This window comes from Rhopalosiphum padi, chromosome 4 (genome assembly GCF_020882245.1).
Source record: "Rhopalosiphum padi isolate XX-2018 chromosome 4, ASM2088224v1, whole genome shotgun sequence".
NCBI classification, from domain to species: domain Eukaryota; kingdom Metazoa; phylum Arthropoda; class Insecta; order Hemiptera; family Aphididae; genus Rhopalosiphum; species Rhopalosiphum padi.
In genome coordinates, this window is record NC_083600.1 from 29,248,456 (window position 1) to 29,263,794 (window position 15,339).

The window sequence follows — 15,339 nt, forward strand, 5'->3', positions numbered from 1 at the left end:
CAATTAATTTTTTATCTTTATAATGTAACAGAAACAAAATAAATTTCAATAATAAAATTGATCCATTCTATACATATATATATATTATATATATTTAGTTTTAAATGCTGCTTACCTATCCATGTGATCCATTCTATACTGATAAATGATAATATTATGTTCTAAACTACTTTAGTTATATAGTCAATCAAATAAAATAGGAGGCTTGGCATAACAATTGAATAAGAAAGATTATATTTTATTTGGTATTTTCTAGTTGCCTATAAAAAATACCTAATGACATATTGAAATCCATAATTAATCCAATAATAGCAAAAATGTAGTAAAGTCCAAAGTCTGATAACACTTTGTGTCAAATGTCAATCTGCTATTTAGTGGAATTATTATAATTTGTAGTTAAAAAACTGTATATATTTGAAATAGGTAATTGAAAAAACTTAAAATTACTATCGACTTCACTTGATCAAGGAAATGCACAGTTGTGTATATAGCAGTTGGAAAATTGACAAGTATTACAATTTAAGATATACAAATAAACCATAGATTACCTTATTTAAGTTTTACCGACCTTATAATTGCATTAATGAAACTAAAATGTGTAACGTGTGTTATACCTAACACTGAGGAGGAATACATTTTATATGCTTCTGTCAGTCAAATAACACAAATATTTTAATTGAGTAGGTACTTTAAAAATAACTAATCTCTTAAACCAATAAATTATAGTAGTCAATATTTTAATAAAACATATGTATATTATGAAATATTTAAAAAAAAAATCTAGTAATTATATGAACAATTATTTTATATCAAATCAAGTAAACATAAAAAGTACAATTAACAAAAAAAGTTTAAAAAGTCATCTCTTTAAACTAAGTATAGACTAAATAGTAACAATAAAATAATTAAGTCTCAAAATGGTTTGCAGTTACATAATACATAATAGTAGTCAATAAATAATGGTTAACATAAAACATTTAAAACAGAAAAATTTAAATAAATTAATACAAAATCAAAAACATGCAACCATAATAGATTTTAAATATAATTAACACAAAACAATAAAAAATAAAAAACGAATCAGAGTCTTTTAGTTACGTAAAATAGTAATGTAATGATCAATAATAATACAATAGTTAAAATTATCCAATTGGTAAGTATAATTCAAGTGTCTTGAGCACTGAATTAATAACAAGTTAACAAAACAATAATTGTGAATACTAACAATTGAATATAACACGCATCATCCATATATATATATATAAATATAAAAAGTTAAGATCGTAAACAATGATATACATTTTAGATAAATAAAACAATTAGGTATATTAAAATAAATCAGATATGTATCAGTCACTAACAACAATATTAAAACTAAAAAAAAATGCATATGTAATATGAAGTTTCGATGGCAGAATTAAAATGAACACATTAGTTAAAGTTTCTAGGCATTCTGTGGACTTTATATTTTAAGGTTTCAGCAAACATCAATGATTTTTCTATTTGCTGTTTCATAAAAGTTTGATTACCAATTATTAATAAGACGCACTCCAAGTATTTATTGATAGACATTCCAAGTAGACTCTGGGCGACTAAAGAACGGACCATACCAAGTTTTTCTAGCAGCTGATTTAACAATTTCTCCATGACAAGGACTATGTCTTGTTGTAATTGGTCGCCAACAACACAATGCTTGTTCGGTATGGGATAATGCAATATGTCTCGCATGTATGACATGAATTCACACAGTTCATTTGGCGTTACTTCCAAATCCAAAGCCTGTAATCAAAAGTAATTTATTAGTTTCTTTTTACTCAAAAGTCACATATATATATATATGTATTTAAAATTACCAATAATAAGTTGTTCAACTTTTGTGGCCGATCCCTCAATGTCTTTGTTGATATGCAGATCTTTTTTTGTGCGCCTTTTGTAATGGAATTTTTGTTAACTTTAGCAATGAAATCGTCAATATTGTCTTCGTCAATGAATACAATTTCAAGATAACTGAGACTATTGAAGAACCATTGGTATTTATGTAGTTTTAAGTAGTGGAGCCATTTAGCAACTGCTCCGTCCATTTCTTGATTAAGGATTGTCAGGTCGATTAGTGACTGTGAGTCCCCCAAAATAGTGGCCCCGTTTGTCTTTGCGATCATTTCCAGATGGTTGTACCCAAAACATTCCACTAAAAAATAAATTGGGCATAGTTAGTATTATTTTCACAACAATTGCAAATCGGTCAATGATTAATTCTTACTGCTAAAGTGTGGAAGACCAGCAGGGATAGATTTATTTAAATTTGTTGGTTGCAGTACGTTTGGCCAAACAGGGGTATTCACGTGTTGAGCAGACTGAAAATTGAATCGTTCGAAAGGGTCTACTTGTGGTGATTTAAAATGATTTGTCCAAAAGTTTCCTGTCAAGGTTTCTGTTGGCATATGACGTTGACTTTTGTTCAGTTGATTTACTTGACGAATTAGATGTTTCAAATTCCTAAAAATTTATAAATCATTATTAGTTGAAAATGTGTATTGAAAAAAATCAAAATTTTGACTCACTCATGAATGATGCTTAAGTTTGTTGATTTCTCGATTAAATGGCATATTTTCACTGCTGCCTCAATATTGGTACCATTTTCAATTGTTTGATTTAGCATGCGCCTTAAATTATTCATATACTCCTCTTTGGCCATTATGTTGTTATTTTTAACCAACATCAATGCTTCGTGGAGTTTTACAAATGATTTAGATGACGGATTACTTAACCATTTAATAATTTTATTTGGATCATTAGATTCCAGTTCTCGTCTTTTCATCTCTCTAAACCACACAGTGTAGAGATCAGGATAGTTGAATGACAGATGATCGAGTGAATCACTTAGACGTTCTTGTCGTTCTTTGAACGATTTACACTGCATTAATGTCATTGCTAGTTGTTTCATTTCCTCCACTAGAAAAAATAAAAAACAACAATAAGAATTAGATTAGAAAAATCGCAGGAAAAAGACATATTAAATGAAAATAATAAGTTACCTAAATTTTCTAAATTAATATATTGAGTATATAGATATTATGAATGACAATTATTGATAATATTTTCGATTTTGTTTATTAATTATTGTTGATGTTTAAGTTATAGTTATTAAATCAGGTCAACATTCAACTGATTTTAATATATATATAATGTAATTTACCAATCCCTTAGTTACATTAATTTCTTAAAATTAAATCAGACCAACAGACGAAAAACTTTATTTGAATTCATTTTGAAAGGTATAGGTATGTTCAAACAAATATATAAGTATTTTTTAAAATCAACATATTTTAATTTATATTTACATCAATATTAATTATTATTTATTATACGAACCTATATTTATCACAAAATATAAGAATTTTTTTTATAATTTTTGATGTGGATAAAATTATCAACTACCTATTACCTATTTTGTTTAAAATATTTATGATTAATTAATTAATAGGTACTAGTTGTATAAGTATGTTCAATGAGGAAATAATTTAAACAACATCTATAACTTAAAATTATGCAACATACCTATATGTACATATTAATATTTTTGAACATAATATAAATAATAAAACACCTTCTAATAAAAAAAAAATTAAGTTTTATTGGTGGTACTTGTATTATTATTAGATGGGTATGTAATAATTAAATGTCAAATTGTCAATACTTACTGTTTAAATATTCAGAGTATAAATAAATTGATACTACGACCTTTGGTAGGTAGGTAATAAATGTGTTGGTATATCGGATGTAAAAGACGTAAGAATCATAAAATCTTTTGAAAAGTGCAACTGTTGATTCACAGCAACGTCTGAACACGGTTTGTTGGTTGATCACGTCTTGGTCTTCATCGTCTGGTCCGCGCCGGTTGTTTTTCTCCAATACTCCCTCTCTAAAAACCACTTCTCATCACACGATATTCAGGTAGACAGCAATTTACTGTTTATGTCTGCATCCCCATTTTACTTATCTATATACAAATAATAACGACGATTTTTTTTTTTTTATGTGTGTGTTTCAGATATTGATGATTTTATTACAACAATTCGAATATAAACAGTTTAATTCTGTTGTGTAGGTACCTACCTATATAATATATATAATTTGAGCAGTAATAAATAACAGTATAAATAAATATAATACCTATATTACATTATAAAATATAAATGCTATACAAATGTATTTGAAATATTAATGTTTGTTGCTTAAACTCTATATAGTCCTATAATCAATAATCTATGTATAATTCATAGGAATTAAATTAATTTTTAAATAAAATGTTAGAGCATTGATTGTTAAATAATACAATTTAAATAAAAGTATTCGTTAGTAAATTATTGTCTGTGTATATAACGATTATCACAGCTAGTGTACCACTTATAATAGGTACCTCTAATAGTCTAATGCAACATAAAAGGAATAAATTAGTGCATTTATTTTATTTATACATGCATATTTGTTTTATTCTTAAAAATATCTTTTATATAAATTACGCAGTGTTGATCTCGTTGTTCGAAAATGATATGTTCGATGTTCGAATGAAAAATGTTCGAAAAAGCATAATATGTTCGAATTAATTTTTGTACGAAAACTTTATAATGATTATACTGATATAGATATTGAGATATACGAGTATATAGTATATTAGATTCGCCTAATAAATAACACCGAAAAATAATAACCCCATATGAGAATTTGTAAGATTTTAAATGATAATAATTGTATAATATTCAAAACTAAAATGTATATTCAATAAATAAATAAATATTCTAATAAGTGTAATATTTTAATTTTTAAGTGAATTATGAGCATTTTCAAACATTTAATATTTTTGATACTCATCTAAAAATTAAAATATCGTAAAAAACCAACGAGAAAACACAGATTATGTTCGTACCTAAAAGTTTGATAATAGGTCAATTTACTCTAATATCAAAACTAAAAGCACACTATAGGTATATTGTGGGTGCGACGTCCTAACCTATGGTACCTTATAGTAATATCTATAAATCCTATATTTATATTGTTAAAATATGGACTTCCTAATCTGCCCATGTTACTTAGTAAATTAGTTGAAATATCAATAATATATAAGTAAATAAATAATATAATAATTTTAAACAAATAATCAATTTTTTCAATTACGGTCAATAATTTATAAATAAAAAAATGTATATAGGTAATATTTTTTTTTCTTTATTATTATATACACAATCTGTACCTCATGGGTACAATAAGAGTATTAGTTGAGATAATATAATACATGAAAAGGCTTGATAAAAGCAGCCACCCAGTGACATACTTCAATTTTTTAAACGCTAATTACAAAATTATTTATAATGAATTAAAAACATATAGATTTTAATAAAACAAAATATATCATTTATAAGCACAGTGTCATAATACAGTAATCGGTAATAAATGAAAAGGAAAAAAAACGACATGGAAAAAAACGTTAATTTTTGTTAAAAGTTATTAAAATAATTATCATCATGAATAAAAATTATTTTTAAATTACATAGAAATTCGAAATCATATTGAAATAAATTTTACATTTATATTAATTTTTTTAACATTTAAGTTATAAATACAATTATATATTTTTTAGAAGTAAGGCTTTAACATCACAGGTCATTAGCCTAAAGTTATATTTGTATAACCTATACAATGATGCAATTGATACACATGGGTTGCGATAAACCAAATTTTATCGTTAAAAATGTAATCGTATTTTATAACTAGGTACCTACGTAGTTTTGATGACCGAAGTCGCAACGATAATAATAATAATATAGAGAACAGACACCTATTACTATTATTGAGTATAATAAAAGTTTAAATTAAGACTGGATGTTATGGTAAATGGTAATATTATGGATATAAGCTATAGGTTCTACTATATTTTGTAAAACATTAGGCATCAGTTACGTCTTGATCGTTCGACGTGAATACGCGATAAATTTAATAATTAACTAAAAATAATTGACTTTTTATAATATATTTATACTTAATTAATATCTATTTGAAATTTTAAAGTTAACTGCATTTTTTGTCTTGTCGTATACTATTCGATATGATATATTGATACCTATATAATTTATTTATATAAGTATTTTCGTTTATAAGAGAGAATGTTACAACAATGAACAAACAGAACGATAATAATAATATTGCGCATTTTTTCTTGTACTATGTTAGGTATTTACTTAAATAACGTTTAATGTAATTCCTACTAGTGAATAATAGGTCTCGACGACCCGACTCTCTAGTCTATAATTGGTTTGATTTCAAATTATAATTATCATTCTGTTTGTTTTAACAACTAGTACATAACAACTGCAACAATAAAAAATTGTTGAATACTTTTTTAGGGTGTCGTAATTTATATTTTAGATTCCGAACGGAGTGATGAATGTATTGATTTTACAATGGTGTGTGTTATTTTTTTATTTTTTTTTTTATCTTTGGGTCTGTCATCACGTTTTGGAATAGTAATAAATAATAATGCTTCAATTTTCGACTTCAGCCCCTCTTTGAAAAGGAAAATTCATCTAGTTGGTACTTGGGGGGAGGGGGTCAAAATTAAAAATTTCCAGCAGTTTTCAAAAACGTCGGGAAAAACCCTGAAAAAATAACGGAAAAACGGGAATTTTTACGCATAACCACTTTTCGACAAAATCGATATTTTGATTTTGCTGTAACTCAAAAACGAATCATTGTAAAGTAAATACTTGAAATTTTCACCAAATGTTTATATTATGGTTATCTATTTACGATTACATTTTCAAAATAATTTGACCTTTTTTAAGCTACTTATAGACAATTGAAATTTTTGACATTTTTAAGTTTTTTTTCTTAAAATGACATAAAAAAAAAATTTGGCAATCCAAAAAATCTTTAAAATTTGATACAAGTTTTATTATAAGTTGTACTTATTGTAGTAAAAAAAAATCAAAAATCGTTTGTTACAATTTTTGTTTATAAGCATTTAAAGTTCAAAAATTTACAAAATATATCAAAATCGCGAAAATTTGCAAGGAATTTTAAAGTTGAAAATTCATTACATTTTTGTGATTTATACCTAAGGTTAAAAACCCAATACAAGGTTATCCATAAGTTTTTCTTCAAGTAAATGTAAAAAAAAAATTCCAGCGTCAATATAGAAAAAATGTTATGACTTAGAGCGTATGAAATGAAAAATTTTTTCGAAATAATGTAAAATAATGATTTATTACAATTTAAATATAAAGGTAATAATATAATATATCCTACTAATTATCATTGGCTGACAAATCATCTCCGTTCAGAATCGTTTTTCGTATACAATGATACCTGTCATTGCATGCAAATTTAACACATCCATTAAAGAGACCAGTGATCTACTCTCCATCTCTACTATACAGCAGAGCGATACCCACTTGCCCACTTTTTTTTATTATAATGATGATATACTATTTTTTTTTTTAGTTTTGTTTAGATTGACATTTTTATCTGATATACGATATCAGATATTTTACCCATGAATTTTTAGGGACTATTTTTCGGGGAATCTAGGAAATTGTAATCGTGATACGTTGTAATATATTCGATTAGTTTGGTAAATTTATGTGATATTTAGTTATAAAAGAATAAAATAAAAATAATAACAATCATATACCTATAAAGGTGGCGCAATGTATTAATTTGCCGTTATTGGATATTGTTAATAAAACCAAATAATAAAATTATTATAAAATCTATATGTACTGTATAATAATAAACTCTGCTACACTCTCTCATACGGGTAACTGGTAAACATGAAATTACAAAGGAGACCGCCGTGACTGCAAGATGAGGGTCGACCTTATCTTGCTGAATATGTTCTAGGAAGTACCTTTTTTTCAAATGTTAGGAGGTTAGGTCTACATAGAAATAAATACGTTTTTCTTTTATAAATGCCGGTAAAACAGTGATCCTTAACACTATTGTTATTTGTCATGTCTGAATATCTAAAATATCTATAAATATCAAAAATCGGCCATGCAAGGTGTATGACATTCGATAACTTTTGTTATGTCTAAGCTAAAGCATTTCAGGCAAATGGTATTGCTTATATAGGTACAGTTGTACAGTAATCAGAATCAAAATCCATGAGTTTTTTTTTTATATTATGATGTATGAAAAAACTATAGTAGTAATTTTATTATATTATGTTGCATGAAAAACTAGTAGTATTTTTATTATAAAAATATATACATTGTCAGAGCCGTACCGTGGGGGGGGAGCTAGGAGGCATAATAAACATATATTTATTTGTTATTAGTTAAATATGCAAAAATGTATTATTAATGAGATGAATGCGTTTATTCATTTTCGTTGTTTATACGTACTTTAGAAACTGGAAGGAAAGCCAATGCTGGTAAATGTAGACAAAATAAGTTGAAGTTTAGATCTTCAATATACTTGGTCGTTAATCCTTCCTTTTGTATGTGACGATGAATATTTTGCGAAAAATGAAAAAAACACGCAGAATGCATTGAAAATGGAAAAACATCATTGATGGCATTAATAGCAGCAATTTCAAAATCAGTTATAATTTCAAGATCTGAATTATCTTTAAAATTTATATTGTGTTCAATAGCAAAATTATTTAGTGCTGTAAACATTATTTTATATGAATTTTCCGTTTGATTTGTCATAAGGGCAAACACTAAAGGTAAACATATCTGATATTTTCCTCTATTAATAGATCTGCAAGCCAAAATTCTGATTCTCTTAAATATGAACAGTTTTGAACTGTTGTAAAAATAATGATTCTATTTTTGTCATTATAAATTTCCTTGATTAAAAAAACTTGACCAGAAATTGTTTTTCTTAATTCAAGAATCAAGAGGAGGGTTATAATGTTCAACACAGGAAGGTTCGGTTAATTTACCTTTTCTCTGTCTTTTAATAAGTTGTTTTGATGCATTTTTAGTATTTTTACTAATTTTCGAAGATACAACTGCAGAAGGAACTCCAATTATTTGTTCTTGGTAAAGGTTTTGTGGATTATCTTGAGATTGCAATGCAGCAGTTTTTATTTTATTTTTAATTATTTTGCATTCATTTTTAATAGGATTTGGTGCGTGTGAATGATCCATTAATATACACGATTCGTCTTTAATATGTTCATTGTTTTTAATAATTGTTCGAAATGTAGCACCACATTTTTTGTCACAGATCCAAATATCCAATAGTACATATTTTCATTATCGCGTTTACGAAAATTATTTTTATTAAAAATGAATTCAAATTCATTCACTGATAAGTAGTGATAACACATTTTTTTTATGTATAGTAAATAATAATTTTATAATACACGTCGACATATTCGTTCACTATTTCGTTATAACGGTCTGAAAATCGGGAATATACTGCAGTAATCGATAAATTACAGTTAGTATGTTACAAAAATCATTACGTTAACGAGAAGATTTAAGTTATTGCTCTATATTAGATATCATATAAATGCTATAATACACATCTAACCGTCTATCACTAGTTACCGGTCTAATAGTCGGAATATACGGCTATTAATATACTGGTACCGCGAAAAAATAACCACAGAAAACATAACCCCATATGAGATTTTAAATGATAATAATTGTATAATATTCAAAACTAAAATGTATTCTAATAAATACCTCAAATACCTGTATGTCGTATGTGGATATTTTATAAAATATTTAAATTTTTAAGTGAATTATGAGCATTTTCAAATATTTAATATTATTCATACTCATAACTCACCTACAAATTAAAATATCGTAAAAAACCAACGAGAAAACACAGATTATGTTCTTACCTAAAATTTTGATAACAGGTCAATTCACTCTAATATCTATATAGGTATTAATATATATTTTTTTTTATGTATTTTAATTGACATTTAATATTATAACCCTTGACTGTAGACTAACCTGGGTCCAACATACACGCGTGGGTAAAAAGACTTAACTAAATCTCCGACTTCGTATGCTTAAATCATTACTAGTCAATAACAAACACACCAACCTTAATAAAAAACTGCTAATGTATAAATCCCTCATCAAACTCATTTGGACCTACGGTCTCCAACTCTGGGGAAATGCAAAAAAATCAAATACAAATCGTATTCAGGCTTTTCAAAATATTGTACTAAGACAATTAACGAACTCCCCCTCTTATGTTTCTAATCATACTCTTCACACGGACCTGAAAATAAAAACTGTTAAAGAAGAAGCTGTCACTTATTATAAAAGATTCCATAATCGGCTTGCATCTCATCCCAATCCTTTAATTAAAGCTCTATCAGCAAATATTATTCCGTGTAATCCTCCACGGCGTTTAAAACGCAACTGGTGTAGAGATATGTTAACTTAATATATATATAAAAAAAAAAAACAGATACATAAATAAAGTCATATATATAAATTAATATATAACCTCAATAATTAAGTGTCAATAGTGTCATCACTGGGTGGCTGCTTTTATCAAGCCTTTTCATGTATTATATTATCTCAACTAATACTCTTATTGTACCCATGAGGTACAGATTGTGTATATAATAATAAAGAAAAAAAAATATTACCTATATACATTTTTTTATTTATAAATTATTGACCGTAATTGAAAAAATTGATTATTTGTTTAAAATTATTATATTATTTATTTACTTATATATTATTGATATTTCAACTAATTTACTAAGTAACATGGGCAGATTAGGAAGTCCATATTTTAACAATATAAATATAGGATTTATAGATATTACTATAAGGTACCATAGGTTAGGACGTCGCACCCACAATATACCTATAGTGTGCTTTTAGTTTTGATATTAGAGTAAATTGACCTATTATCAAACTTTTAGGTACGAACATAATCTGTGTTTTCTCGTTGGTTTTTTACGATATTTTAATTTTTAGATGAGTATCAAAAATATTAAATGTTTGAAAATGCTCATAATTCACTTAAAAATTAAAATATTACACTTATTAGAATATTTATTTATTTATTGAATATACATTTTAGTTTTGAATATTATACAATTATTATCATTTAAAATCTTACAAATTCTCATATGGGGTTATTATTTTTCGGTGTTATTTATTAGGCGAATCTAATATACTATATACTCGTATATCTCAATATCTATATCAGTATAATCATTATAAAGTTTTCGTACAAAAATTAATTCGAACATATTATGCTTTTTCGAACATTTTTCATTCGAACATCGAACATATCATTTTCGAACAACGAGATCAACACTGCGTAATTTATATAAAAGATATTTTTAAGAATAAAACAAATATGCATGTATAAATAAAATAAATGCACTAATTTATTCCTTTTATGTTGCATTAGACTATTAGAGGTACCTATTATAAGTGGTACACTAGCTGTGATAATCGTTATATACACAGACAATAATTTACTAACGAATACTTTTATTTAAATTGTATTATTTAACAATCAATGCTCTAACATTTTATTTAAAAATTAATTTAATTCCTATGAATTATACATAGATTATTGATTATAGGACTATATAGAGTTTAAGCAACAAACATTAATATTTCAAATACATTTGTATAGCATTTATATTTTATAATGTAATATAGGTATTATATTTATTTATACTGTTATTTATTACTGCTCAAATTATATATATTATATAGGTAGGTACCTACACAACAGAATTAAACTGTTTATATTCGAATTGTTGTAATAAAATCATCAATATCTGAAACACACACATAAAAAAAAAAAAATCGTCGTTATTATTTGTATATAGATAAGTAAAATGGGGATGCAGACATAAACAGTAAATTGCTGTCTACCTGAATATCGTGTGATGAGAAGTGGTTTTTAGAGAGGGAGTATTGGAGAAAAACAACCGGCGCGGACCAGACGATGAAGACCAAGACGTGATCAACCAACAAACCGTGTTCAGACGTTGCTGTGAATCAACAGTTGCACTTTTCAAAAGATTTTATGATTCTTACGTCTTTTACATCCGATATACCAACACATTTATTACCTACCTACCAAAGGTCGTAGTATCAATTTATTTATACTCTGAATATTTAAACAGTAAGTATTGACAATTTGACATTTAATTATTACATACCCATCTAATAATAATACAAGTACCACCAATAAAACTTAATTTTTTTTTTATTAGAAGGTGTTTTATTATTTATATTATGTTCAAAAATATTAATATGTACATATAGGTATGTTGCATAATTTTAAGTTATAGATGTTGTTTAAATTATTTCCTCATTGAACATACTTATACAACTAGTACCTATTAATTAATTAATCATAAATATTTTAAACAAAATAGGTAATAGGTAGTTGATAATTTTATCCACATCAAAAATTATAAAAAAAATTCTTATATTTTGTGATAAATATAGGTTCGTATAATAAATAATAATTAATATTGATGTAAATATAAATTAAAATATGTTGATTTTAAAAAATACTTATATATTTGTTTGAACATACCTATACCTTTCAAAATGAATTCAAATAAAGTTTTTCGTCTGTTGGTCTGATTTAATTTTAAGAAATTAATGTAACTAAGGGATTGGTAAATTACATTATATATATATTAAAATCAGTTGAATGTTGACCTGATTTAATAACTATAACTTAAACATCAACAATAATTAATAAACAAAATCGAAAATATTATCAATAATTGTCATTCATAATATCTATATACTCAATATATTAATTTAGAAAATTTAGGTAACTTATTATTTTCATTTAATATGTCTTTTTCCTGCGATTTTTCTAATCTAATTCTTATTGTTGTTTTTTATTTTTTCTAGTGGAGGAAATGAAACAACTAGCAATGACATTAATGCAGTGTAAATCGTTCAAAGAACGACAAGAACGTCTAAGTGATTCACTCGATCATCTGTCATTCAACTATCCTGATCTCTACACTGTGTGGTTTAGAGAGATGAAAAGACGAGAACTGGAATCTAATGATCCAAATAAAATTATTAAATGGTTAAGTAATCCGTCATCTAAATCATTTGTAAAACTCCACGAAGCATTGATGTTGGTTAAAAATAACAACATAATGGCCAAAGAGGAGTATATGAATAATTTAAGGCGCATGCTAAATCAAACAATTGAAAATGGTACCAATATTGAGGCAGCAGTGAAAATATGCCATTTAATCGAGAAATCAACAAACTTAAGCATCATTCATGAGTGAGTCAAAATTTTGATTTTTTTCAATACACATTTTCAACTAATAATGATTTATAAATTTTTAGGAATTTGAAACATCTAATTCGTCAAGTAAATCAACTGAACAAAAGTCAACGTCATATGCCAACAGAAACCTTGACAGGAAACTTTTGGACAAATCATTTTAAATCACCACAAGTAGACCCTTTCGAACGATTCAATTTTCAGTCTGCTCAACACGTGAATACCCCTGTTTGGCCAAACGTACTGCAACCAACAAATTTAAATAAATCTATCCCTGCTGGTCTTCCACACTTTAGCAGTAAGAATTAATCATTGACCGATTTGCAATTGTTGTGAAAATAATACTAACTATGCCCAATTTATTTTTTAGTGGAATGTTTTGGGGTACAACCATCTGGAAATGATCGCAAAGACAAACGGGGGCCACTATTTTGGGGACTCACAGTCACTAATCGACCTGACAATCCTTAATCAAGAAATGGACGGAGCAGTTGCTAAATGGCTCCACTACTTAAAACTACATAAATACCAATGGTTCTTCAATAGTCTCAGTTATCTTGAAATTGTATTCAGTTGACGAAGACAATATTGACGATTTCATTGCTAAAGTTAACAAAAATTCCATTACAAAAGGCGCACAAAAAAAGATCTGCATATCAACAAAGACATTGAGGGATCGGCCACAAAAGTTGAACAACTTATTATTGGTAATTTTAAATACATATATATATATATGTGACTTTTGAGTAAAAAGAAACTAATAAATTACTTTTGATTACAGGCTTTGGATTTGGAAGTAACGCCAAATGAACTGTGTGAATTCATGTCATACATGCGAGACATATTGCATTATCCCATACCGAACAAGCATTGTGTTGTTGGGGCGACCAATTACAACAAGACATAGTCCTTGTCATGGAGAAATTGTTAAATCAGCTGCTAGAAAAACTTGGTATGGTCCGTTCTTTAGTCGCCCAGAGTCTACTTGGAATGTCTATCAATAAATACTTGGAGTGCGTCTTATTAATAATTGGTAATCAAACTTTTATGAAACAGCAAATAGAAAAATCATTGATGTTTGCTGAAACCTTAAAATATAAAGTCCACAGAATGCCTAGAAACTTTAACTAATGTGTTCATTTTAATTCTGCCATCGAAACTTCATATTACATATGCATTTTTTTTTAGTTTTAATATTGTTGTTAGTGACTGATACATATCTGATTTATTTTAATATACCTAATTGTTTTATTTATCTAAAATGTATATCATTGTTTACGATCTTAACTTTTTATATTTATATATATATATATGGATGATGCGTGTTATATTCAATTGTTAGTATTCACAATTATTGTTTTGTTAACTTGTTATTAATTCAGTGCTCAAGACACTTGAATTATACTTACCAATTGGATAATTTTAACTATTGTATTATTATTGATCATTACATTACTATTTTACGTAACTAAAAGACTCTGATTCGTTTTTTATTTTTTATTGTTTTGTGTTAATTATATTTAAAATCTATTATGGTTGCATGTTTTTGATTTTGTATTAATTTATTTAAATTTTTCTGTTTTAAATGTTTTATGTTAACCATTATTTATTGACTACTATTATGTATTATGTAACTGCAAACCATTTTGAGACTTAATTATTTTATTGTTACTATTTAGTCTATACTTAGTTTAAAGAGATGACTTTTTAAACTTTTTTTGTTAATTGTACTTTTTATGTTTACTTGATTTGATATAAAATAATTGTTCATATAATTACTAGATTTTTTTTTTAAATATTTCATAATATACATATGTTTTATTAAAATATTGACTACTATAATTTATTGGTTTAAGAGATTAGTTATTTTTAAAGTACCTACTCAATTAAAATATTTGTGTTATTTGACTGACAGAAGCATATAAAATGTATTCCTCCCTCAGTGTTAGGTATAACACACGTTACACATTTTAGTTTCATTAATGCAATTATAAGGTCGGTAAAACTTAAATAAGGTAATCTATGGTTTATTTGTATATCTTAAATTGTAATACTTGTCAATTTTCC

The 15,339-nt window shown here is 26.2% G+C and overlaps 2 protein-coding genes across 3 annotated transcripts; one reads left to right on the top strand and one right to left on the bottom strand.

The window, feature by feature from the left end:
* Nucleotides 1-1,216: 1,216 nt before the first annotated feature.
* LOC132929389 (uncharacterized) lies at nucleotides 1,217-8,636 on the bottom strand. Of its 2 annotated transcripts, XM_060994717.1 has the most exons (6): nucleotides 8,400-8,636; nucleotides 3,702-4,000; nucleotides 2,562-2,952; nucleotides 2,261-2,496; nucleotides 1,854-2,188; nucleotides 1,217-1,779 (listed from the first exon to the last, which is right to left on the bottom strand). In XM_060994717.1, coding segments are annotated over exons 2-6 (1,311 nt in total). In that variant the 5' UTR covers nucleotides 3,703-4,000; nucleotides 8,400-8,636; the 3' UTR covers nucleotides 1,217-1,431. The 2 variants fall into 2 exon arrangements, with proteins under 2 accessions (XP_060850700.1, XP_060850701.1); XM_060994718.1 differs by lacking the exon at nucleotides 8,400-8,636 and having other exon boundaries at nucleotides 3,702-4,011.
* Nucleotides 8,637-11,807: 3,171 nt separating this feature from the next.
* On the top strand, nucleotides 11,808-14,775 carry LOC132929531 (uncharacterized). The gene is given in 8 exon segments (XM_060994925.1): nucleotides 11,808-12,129; nucleotides 12,879-13,269; nucleotides 13,335-13,570; nucleotides 13,643-13,653; nucleotides 13,655-13,843; nucleotides 13,845-13,979; nucleotides 14,054-14,152; nucleotides 14,155-14,775. Coding segments are annotated over 8 exon segments (1,311 nt in total). The 5' UTR covers nucleotides 11,808-12,128; the 3' UTR covers nucleotides 14,404-14,775.
* Nucleotides 14,776-15,339: the final 564 nt, after the last annotated feature.